We start from the raw sequence: 10962 nt of genomic DNA on the forward strand, positions 1-10962 counted from the left end.
TTTCTTTCTTTCTTTTTATTTTGTTTTTGGACAGGATCTTACTACTAGTTCAAGCTGGCCTTGAACTCACTATGTAGCCCAGGCTGGTCTCGAATTCTTGACAATCCTCCTGCCTTAGCCTCCTCAGTGCTGGGATTATGGGCATGCATTACCATGCCTAGCCTCAGGACCTGTTTTGTAACACAGAGGCATGAATCTTCTTTTCTTCCACCACATTGCAGACATCTTGCTAAGCTTTCAGTTAATAATAACTATGCCAAGTTGTGACCTTATTCTTCTCTTTAATTGATGAAAATACATCTGTCACTATTTTTTGATGCCCATTTCATTTGCTTGCTTTTAAATACCTCAAGATAGAAAATTAAGTTTTCTATGGGCCTTTCAGTTTTTTGATGACATTTTGGCTATTGCAAGTACAGTCGCTACTGACAACATGACAAGTTGGAAAAATTACCATAATCAGAAAATTCCACATTTGAATTTCTCAATAAATCTAATTTAAACACTTCTCCTCAGCTGTAGTCTTGGGATAATGCTCGTTTCTTCATTCCATTTCTTACAGAGCCATTCTTAAGAGCTTTCTTATTGATTCTTATTCAACAGGGGAGTTAAATATATACATGAGCAAAGAAGGCCTAAAAAGCAGGTGGCAAAATGTCATCTGTGAATAAGCCACATAAATAGGAAGCTGTGGAGAGTTTCCATTTCAGACATTTTTTTATCAGTGAGGCAGGTGCGATGGGCTGAGATAGCGTGTGGTGTATATAGTAGCTTCTCAGGAAATCACTGAGTGAAAGAACCGTTGAATATGTATGTATGGAAAGTGCGTAGCATCACTCTGTTTGCTTGGGATGATTCTCTTCTGATGCTTCTCTTTTTAAAATTGTATTTATTTATTTTTGTTGTTGTTGTATTTAGTACAGGATCTGCAGGGTCTCACTACACAGATCGAACTCACAGTGATTCTCCTGTTTTCAGCCTCCCAAGCACTGGGTTTACAGGCACCTGCCACTATGCCCAGTCTCAGTCATGTCTCAGTGTGCCCCAGGGGCAGGGCTGGCATGGCAGGCCAGGGATCAAACCCTGGTCCCTGTGCCTGCCTAAGTCTGATGCTTCTCTTGTCCCTGTGTGAGGCAACCCATATGGGTGTGCAGTTGCCCACAGTTTTTGGATGACAGCCTAGAACTTTATCTGGCTTGGGGTCAGAGAAATTGTCATCTTTCTCCTTTATGAGGTGCCCAGAAATGCTATGAGCAGAAGAACCATCTTGCTACCTCATGACCCTTGAAGTGTTGCCAGCCTTGAGAGTCATCTTGCTCTTTGCTGGGTGTGTAATAAGTGCTACAGTTTGCCTTTGATTTTCAGAAAGGAAGAAAACCATTTCTCTTGGCAGCTGGGAGGGGTCACCTGGAAATGATAGAAAAACTGACACAGCTTAACCTGCACACTTCAGAGAAGGACAAGGTGAGCTGGACTTTGATTTCCTCACTGAAAGCAAAAGAAAGGGAAAGTGAGAACAGCAATTGGTGTGGAGATTTGGATGTAGCATTTTGACCCACAGTGGCATTGTTCAATGGTTACCACAAAGGGAATTGTGGGCTACCTGGGTAGGACTCATCCCCTTAATTATAGACTGTCTTCGTTGTTAGTTTTTGCTTCATAAATGTTTAAAAGCCATACAGCCTCATGGATTTTTCCACTTTCAACTCCTGTGCTTTTCTGTCCTCTTAAGACCTGATTTGGCCTCAGTCCCAGGTGACTGGGGAGGGAAAGCACAGAGGTAGACTTCAGTGTGTAGGTAAACATTTCTGGGGGTCTGATTAGGGGAGATTTCTGTGTGTGGATGTATGGCCAAAGGGATTTGCACACTTTCAAGTCTTTTGCTGTAATTAAACTGACCTGTCAGAACTCTGACAAGTTTGCCCTCACTTTGGCGAAGTGTTTCTCATTTGTCAACTCTTTGCTAGTAAATTGGTAGGAAAGGTAGAGCAAGGAACATAAGTGGTTATTTTTTGTTTCCAGTAGCTATTTTTTAAAAAAATTTAAATCTTAAAATTTTATACGTAAGTCTTCCAGCTGTGGCTAGCATGGCCTACATTCTGGGCAGTGGATTTAACCAGTGTGGACATTCCAGAGCCCCTCCAGAACTCTGGCTGTGGGAACAGGGCCCCCTTCCGGGAAGGGCTGGAGTGCATGTGTCTGTTGCAGGAGGGAAACACAGCCTTGCACCTGGCTGCGATGCATGGTCACAGTCCTGCGGTGCAGATGCTGCTGACTCAGTGGCAAGAAGTGGACGAGACCAATGAGGTAGGTGGGGGCACTCATTCCAGCCTGACACAGGGCTTCAGAGGGGGAGGACTGGAGGAACCGCTTCTCAGAAAGGAGTTGGAGGAAAATAAAGATGTGGGCACCATGGGGTATACAATGTGACATTAAAAGACTACAACTTTTCCCTCAAAGTATCCCACAGCACTTTATCCATTTGTTTATTCATCCATTCATCATTTAATAGAGGAAATATTTACTCTTTGATTCCTACAGGGCAATACAGACATGCCAAAAAAAAAAATCATAGTGGGGTCTGTGCAATTATGGATGCATGTTATGAGGACACAGGAAACTTCCAGAAATGAGAGTCTTCTTGGAGGTGGTGATTATTATCTAGGTCATCTATTATCATTATCTAGGTTTGCACGGACCCTGGCAGGAAGGGCTCTGAGTGGACATCAGCAGGACGAGGGCGCAAGTGTAGAGCATTTCAGACAGGTGGAAGAACCAGGTAAAGGAGCCGAGGCAGGAAAGAGCATGTGTGTGCTGGGGCTGACACATTCAGGGTGATAGGCACCAAGGATGGGGAAACTCGGGCTCGGGCAGGCAGCCATGAAAGATGGCGCTTACCAGGGGGAGGGGTGTCTTGGACCTGTGACCAGCAGAGATGTGGAAGGGTTTTAAGCAGTGAAGAGGAATGGAGTCCATCTTGCACGTGGGCAGATTCGAAGGGTGGAGTGGGCGTGTCTGGCCCTGTCTGTGGAGCACATGGAGGAGCAGGTGGTGCAGGTTGGGGTGAGTTTTCCTGAGGTCCCAAGGGGGTGGAAATCAGAAGTGGGGCAGAGGCTGGCTTGAGATGGGGTGCAGGGCTGCGGCTGCGGAGGCGGGCCTGTGAGTATGCTGTTAGGGTCATTACTTCCTATCCTTTCAGTCAGTGACCTTTTGGGTCAGTTCTTTGGAAACTGAGGTGAGTGGAGTCCTTTCAGGCTTCAGAGCTGAGTATTCTGATAATTTCTAAACTTGAAACTCCTCATGAGAGATACTGGAAGAAGTGCTATCATAAACATTTAACATGCCAGAGAGTTGAAGTTGCACTGTTATTCCACTAAGAAAAAAGAATGCCATCAATTGAAATGTGACACACAAAAAGCCTTTCTATCACTTAGACTACTTACTTTCAGTCCAGCATGGTGGTGGACACCAATAACCCAGAACTTGGGAGGCTGAGACACAACTTCCACAAGTTGAAGGCCAGCCCAGGTACAAGAGAGTAGCCTGAAGACCAGCCTGAACTATACAGACAGACCCTGTCTCCAAAAACCCAAACCAAACCAAAATGAAATATGAATATTTGCTTTATACTTGAAAGGGCTTTTAGACTTTTAATTTTTCAAAATTGATCGATTGATTGATTGATGGTGGTACTGGGGATTCAACCCAGTGAATGTGGTGAGCTACATCCCCAGCCATTTTTATTTTGAGAGATCTAAGTTGCTCAAACTTTTGATCTTCCTGCCTCTGTCTCACAAGTAGTCAGGATTACAGATGTGTGCAAGGTGTCTGGCTTACTTTCTATGTTTTTAAATCATTCAGGTATTGCATAAGGGAAAAAAATCAGCAACTAAGTTGGTTAAGTATTCCTAAATTCACATTGAGTTTGATTCCTCTAAATCACTTTCTTCAGAACTTTGATTTCCTGCTATCAAAGGTGAGTGTGGGATAGTTTCTTAAGAGGATGATCCAGTATCATTTCTGAGATTTCTGAGGCCATGGATACCCATTCTGACACAGCACGCATGCTCCACTAGTGCTACCTTGTGTGTGCCTCTGACTGATGCAGATTGTGAGATGAATCTCAGTCTGACACAATATTTATCTTAGAATTGTGTCGGAGTCCCCTTCAAGTTCTCCTCTTGGTCCAAGAAGTTAATATTTGTAATCCCAAAGGTATGTCATTGGAATCCCACCAGTTAATGCCAATCTACCACTCTCAGTGCAACACACAAATGAAAGTAAAGACACTAAAACGTATTTATAATTATTGGGGAGCCAGGGGACCCTAAGTCCAGTCATGAAGATGGCTTTCTGGAACAAAGAGGCTGGCACAGGGCCTCACCCGGTTTTATTCAATGGAGGAATGGTTTGAGGAGAAATGACTGAGAATTGTGGGAAGTAAGTGATTACTGTGAACTGAGCTAGGTGGGTGGCCTACATTTACCTCTGCCATATGCAGACAGGTATGCAGAGAGAGTAATCTGCCTTATGCTATTGAGATAGTACCTAATGTTTTGGGGGGTCTGGTGCTTCAGCTTTGATGTAGTCTTTCAAGCCCCAGGAAGTCATAGCCTCTATCTCAAGGCTCAATCCCAGCTGGCAGCATGGAGCATTAGCTCTTTGTCCTGTCTTGACCCGGCTCACATTAAAGAGCAGCAGGTGTAGGTTACCAGGGAAACATGCATGCCACCTTCAAAGACTATCACCAACACCTCAGTTAGATCAATATACATTGCTTAAGGTCAATTGAAAGGATAAACAGAAGTCCTAGCCAGCTCTGTACATATCAATACAAGGAAATAGGGTCAGGCTCAGCCAAAATGGAGACAGTCGCTCTTCTTTCAAGGAGAGCTGCTCAAGTGGTCTTCCACAGAATTGCTAGTCACCAAAATGATGATCATAGGTATCATCATGAAAATCAAAGGCTGCGATGTGAGTGTCTGCGATGCCTGGGACCCATCAGCGTTCCCTTTATTTTCTTAGTTGTCCAGTTCCAGTTCTTGTTGCTTCTGTCTCTTAGAAACAGCTGGTCACTATGACGCACACTGTACAAACCAATCCCCAACTGACCAGCCATTCTGCCTCTGTACTTCCTGCTTGCTTATTCCTTATAAACCCTAGACTACCAGAGATCAGTGCCTATTGGTATAAAATAGATCCTCCTCCAAATCCTGGGTGTCATTTAGGTGTTTCCACTTACCGTTGCAGGTCCAAGAAGCCCACCAGTCTGGCCCTATGTATTTGAGCCTTTGAATACAATTTCAAAGCAGGGCCCTGAATGCCTGGGGCTGACCCCTCATCCACCACTGGCTGGTGTGAGAAAGTGGACACGTTGTTCTGTCCCTGTCACCTTCCATTTCCTCCTCCTTAAAATAGACTCAGAAGGGCACAGTGAGGTTTGATGTGAAGGCTCTGCCATACACTTAGTACAGGGCGTAGCGTGGGCACTTGTATAAAACATGGTTATTGTTTTTATTGGCACTACTATAGTTCAGTGAGAGGGACCACAGGTGTCACCAGTATCAATGGTATGTATTATTTTTATGCTTATTTTTTCTCTTCCATTTTCAGGGAGAATGCAAGCCTGGCTTTCAGCTCAGGATCGAGGACTAACACAGAGCCTTCCTTTGTTTATCTGTATTAGCTCCCAAGAATTTGGTCTTCTTGAATGACAGCTATGAGTCACGAGTTAAAAACTGAAAAAAAAAAGAAAGTCAGTATGGTAGTGTAGACCTGTAAACACAGCACTCAGGAGGCTGAGGAAGAAGCATGGCAGTGAGTTTGAGGCCAGCCTGGGCTATATCATGAATTCAAAGCCAGCCTGAACTATCAGAGTGAGATCCTGACTCAGAAAATAAACAAATAAATAAACCCCCAAGCAGCAATAACAACGAATCAACTCAAAAAGAACATGAATTACTCAGAGTACTTTATGGGTATGATTGGCCTTCACAAATCAATATAGAGTGTCTAAATCTGCTCTGGCTGCTGTAACAATACATTAGACTGGGCAATTTGTTAATCATAGAGCTTGTCTCTCATAGTCATGGAGGTTAAGATGTTTAATATCAAGGTGCCAATATAGTCAGTGTCTGAAGAGGGCTACTGTCTGTTTCCATGAGGCTCCCTGTTGTTGTGTCCTAGCAGGGCTGAGCAACAAATGTCAAACAAACCCTGAAGCCTTTCCATAAGGGCACTAACCCCATTGATGACGGTGGAGCCATCATGACCTTTTGACAGTTTGTGCTGGGGATTAAGTTTCAATACAAATCTTAGAGGAACACAAGTATTCACACAATAGCAAAGATCAAGTCCTGTGGCCGCAGGAGGGAGGGTCAGTGTTACTCACACTTTCTCTATTCTGTTCTAATGTTCACATTCACCTTTCAGCCCTTTGGAATGAGGGCGGGGAATTCGTAAAGGTCAATAAACTAACTGCGGATGATGATATATTTTACTTGCACACAGTGATGTGTCCAGTGATAATATTATTTTTGGGGGTGAGGTATATAATGTTTGTGTGGCTTTTGGTGCTGTTTCCTGTTGGAAGCTGTTGCCAGATCAGTTAGAATGAATGTGGAATGCTCCAGGGCACTGGTCTCCAAGCATTCTTGGGAGCAAATGCATGCAAGTAAAGAAAGTTCAAGCACAAATCTATTACATTCATTTATAATTCAATTAGTACGTTGTAAAACATATGGCAGAAACATAAATTTTTAAAATTTGAGATGCAAATAAAACAAATGGCAGTTTTGTGTTTTCTCCATATGGAAAGGATTACCTTGTGTACATTCAAATTTTTCCTTGTGGTTTCCTTTCTGTTCCTGAATCTGTGTATTTGTACTGGTGGCCTAGACTTCGCTTAAGTATTCTTTAACTCTTGGACTTTAGTTCAGTTCAGTTGTTCCTTATTTTAGGTAATGTTGTCAGGAACCACTTTGTATGTAAAGCTTGGTCAGAATTCCTATTTCCTTAGGGTTTATTTGCAGAGGTACATTGTTGGGTCAAAAATTGTGAGTCAGGTTCTTTTCTTCTCCTTTTTGTGCAAATATTTTTCCATTGATATTGCCTTTTACCATCTCCTTTTCTGGAAAAGCGAGAAGAGAGATTGTGAGGAGAAACTCTTTTATAGAAGGCTGTTTCAGGCTCTCAGTTAAAGGAGCCTATGCCTTTCCTGCCTCGTGGGGGTAGGATCCCTGGTCCCAGGCACTCGCCTCCCTGTCAACATGATTGTCCATAGCTGTTGAGCTACAAATAAAACCCCATGAACTTATCCAAATGCAGCCACTAAGGACAGAAGTCAAGGAAGAGGGCCAGGGAGATAGTTCAGTAGAATAAGCGCCTGCCTGACAAGTTCAGGGTCCTGAGTTCAATCCTCAGTACTGAAAAAAAAAAAAAAAAAGAAGAAATGATTAAGTAATGGGAAAGGAATTCCATATTTCTTTTATATTTTTCAGTGTCTGCATGAAGAAAGGGAAATATCCAAGTAGCTATTGTGTGAGACCAGATATGTGATTTTTTTCTCTGTTTTGACTTACGTAAACTAAACTGTAACTTTATCTTACTAGTATTTATCCCAAGTTTCAGGAAACTGGATTACTGAGTTCACTTTTTAAAAAATTAGTTGTTAGGGCTGGGGTTATAGCTCAGCAGCATAAGTGCTTGCTTGGCAAGCACAAGGTCCTGGGTTCGATCCCCGGTACCAAAAAAAAGTTATTTTTTAAATGACATAGGTTTTATTTATTTAGTGACAGGCTTTCACTGTGTAGTGCAGGCTGGTCTTAAACTCACTTATGTAGCCCAACCTGACCTCAAACACGCTGTGATCTTTCTGTCTCAGCCTCCGGAAAGTTGAGGTTTCAGATATGTGTCACCATGCCTGGAGACATTCAACATTTTAAATTGGTTGGAAAGATCAAAGCTGTGTTCTGTACATACAATTCTAATTTTATATGTTTTATAGTGTATGTGTTATAGCTCTTTATTTCCAAGATAATCTTTCTCCTCAGGTTGTTGTTTCCTTGTAGGCAGATCTGTATCCTATTCACCTTTCCAGTTCCAGCTGATATAATTAATATCTAATAAATGTCTGCTGGGAAGATCAATCAAGGGTAACAGTATCAACAGTGGACAGGACAGTAAAAAGAGGCAGCCAAATAGCAAAGAGTGCAGGACTAGCTTCCCACCTTTCTCAGTTTTCAGCTGTGGTTTAGTTTTATCTATAAAACAAGGATAATAATAATTGTGACCTTTAGGATTATAATACAGATTGACTGGACCAGAGAATATAGTCGTGGCAGTATAAGTTGACACACAGATGCTCAGTAATGTTATCCATTATTAAGAGTAATGCATACGGGCTGAACAGATAGCTCAGCGGACTAAAGCACCTGCTTAGGCAGAGGGTAGCAGCTGGGGTTGGATCCCCAGCGTGCTGTGCTGGCCCTGCCCCCAGGGTGCGCTGAGCCGGTGATTGAGGCTGGGTGTGGTGGGGCGTGCCTGTAATCCTAGCACTTGGGAGGCTGAAAACAGGAGGATCACTAGGAGTCTGATCTAGTAGTGAGACCTTGTAGACCTTGTACTAAATACATTTAAAAAAGGAGTGATGCACAAGGGTTATAGAGAAAGCATGCTGCATATTAGATTAATGTAATTCCACGACAAGGGGCAATGACTAACTTTTCTTTTCTTTTGTTAGAATGGAGAAACACCATTCTTCTTGGCTGTTGCAGGAGGTCATGAAGAATGCAGCAAAGTACTGCTGGCAGCAGGAAGTGACATCAACATTATGAATAAAGTATGTGCTTGGGGCCATGTTCACTCATGCAGAAAACAGGACATGGGGTGCTCATTAGGAGATATGGGTCTGTGTTGCTCATTCACTGGGATTTTGTATAATTAATATTTATAATATGCTTTGTTTGGGTTAATAATTAATGATTACCTCTGATATTTTCCTATTAACCTCTCCTCAAAAGCAATATCATTTTTCCTATTTATGTGGGAAAGAAAAAATTGGGGAAAAAGGAACAAGTCATCATCACTTCTTAAAGACAGACACTCTTACTCTGCTTTGCTTTCTCCCTAGCAGATAGCACATGCTTGCTTGTACGTATTAGATACTGAAAAGAAAGTTTATTGTGTGAAAGCTCTGGCAGCCAATGTGGGGCCTGAAAAAGGCATGCTGGTACCTTCTTCTAACGCAGAGTACTTTTTACATTGGTCATGGTGCGAAGAGGCCTCAAACTCTCAAGCCAAGTTTGACTCTCAACTGTCATCCTCATTTTTTGTAGATCAGAAAACTGTAATTTAAAAAAGCAAAGGAACTCACCCAGGATCATCCAACTAGTCAAAGGCAGTGCAAGGATTCAGAGTCATGCTTGTCTCTATTCCTGGAACTTTTAGCCACTATAATGGCCTTGGCTTCAGATGCTTTACTTTCTTTGTTTCCCTAATTAGTGTTAAATTACAAGGAAAATAACTTATGACAAATTTGAAGAGTATCTATCTCAGTTATTCTTCTCTCCTTGCTGGGACAAAATACCCAACACTCAAAATTAAGGTAGGAAAGGTTTATTTAGTTCACTTAGTGCAGTCCATACTCACACAGCTCCAAGGCAGAGTGGCACATGGCACAGAGCAGACATTCATGGCGGGAGCAGCAAAGAGCAGAGAGCAAAGGGAGAAGCAGCAGCTCGGGCACTTACATTGTAATGCAGATTACCCACCCAAGGGCCAGGGTGTAGCCCTCACACCTGCAGTCCCAGCATTGGATCAAGAATCAATCACAAACTCGAGAAAGTGCCCCATGACTGCTTGAGGCTTTGGGAGGACAACTAGGCACAAACCATAATAGTACCCAAGGACATATGATAAGAAATGTCTTACTCTAACTCCACATCTCAGTTTCACTCCCTGGAAATTTAGTTAGTCTCCCAGGAATTTCCCATGAATTTATATGGAAGTGTGAGTTGACTACCACACTCATAGACACACTGATGCCACATAAATTATAGCACACTGTATAACGTGTATTGCTGTGCACTTAATGGGCTTTAGTTTAATTGCTAGTATCTTAGAGATCTTTATATCAGCACATAGCAAACAATTCTTTTTCAAATGGCATGAAATTAAACATTAAAATCAAGAATAAATTGTCAGAACACTAATCCAGGCATTTCAGACACAAACGACCCATTTCCCTCATCCCGGGGCCACTGTGAGTCTCTCACCAGCTGGCTCTCACCCTGCGGAGCATAATTCTTTTCAACCTCCAGTTCATGTGCTACCTCTTTGCCTTTTCTGTGTGTCCTGTCCTATTCTTTGTTCAGGACACCAAGGGCCTGGGAAGAAGTCCTAGAACCAACTGGGAACGTTGGTGCCCCAGCTGAGTGGCACCCTGCTCATGGGTACAGCCTGCTCCTCATTATTCTCTATCCTTCAGCCAATCCAGCACAGTAAGGAAGGAGGAGAGAGGCCTTTCACACTGGGAAGGTTGTATACCCTTGTATTCTGCTGGTGGAAGTGTACATTTGTACATCCCTCTTGAAAATCAAGTTTTCATTTCCTTTTCAGCCATGTATGGGAAATCATATTAAAGGAATCATCTAAAAGGAGGAAAGAGCTAACTATGCATACTGAAGTGATAAAGTTACTATCAAAAGCCAAAGAATTAGACACACTCTAAATGTAAATGAATGGTAGGAAAAGGCTGAAAAAATGTTTGGCATGTTTATTTCTCAGAAAAAGAGCTATTGTAAGTTATAATGATATATACCAAAAATATATTGTGATATAGAAAATGTTCATCATTGAACAGTAATTAACATGGTTAATATATAATAAAGTATTAGTACAACAGTATATCTATTTTTGTCCAACCCTAAGGGGACCATGGAAAAATAAGTGCTCTCTCTTTCT

At 42.3% G+C, this 10962-nt stretch overlaps 1 protein-coding gene across 1 annotated transcript in view; it reads left to right on the plus strand.

Annotated features, from left to right (window-relative positions):
- The window catches only part of Ankdd1b (ankyrin repeat and death domain containing 1B), a 68186-nt gene that overhangs the window by 31651 nt on the left and 25573 nt on the right, over positions 1-10962 (plus strand). The window contains exons 6-8 of the mRNA XM_023703646.1: positions 1366-1464; positions 2209-2307; positions 8741-8839. Coding sequence (XP_023559414.1) covers positions 1366-1464; positions 2209-2307; positions 8741-8839 — 297 coding nt within the window. The remainder of the gene's footprint in view (positions 1-1365; positions 1465-2208; positions 2308-8740; positions 8840-10962) is intronic.

This window comes from Octodon degus, unplaced genomic scaffold, assembly GCF_000260255.1.
Source record: "Octodon degus isolate 3935 unplaced genomic scaffold, OctDeg1.0 scaffold00177, whole genome shotgun sequence".
Taxonomy (NCBI): Eukaryota; Metazoa; Chordata; class Mammalia; order Rodentia; family Octodontidae; genus Octodon; species Octodon degus.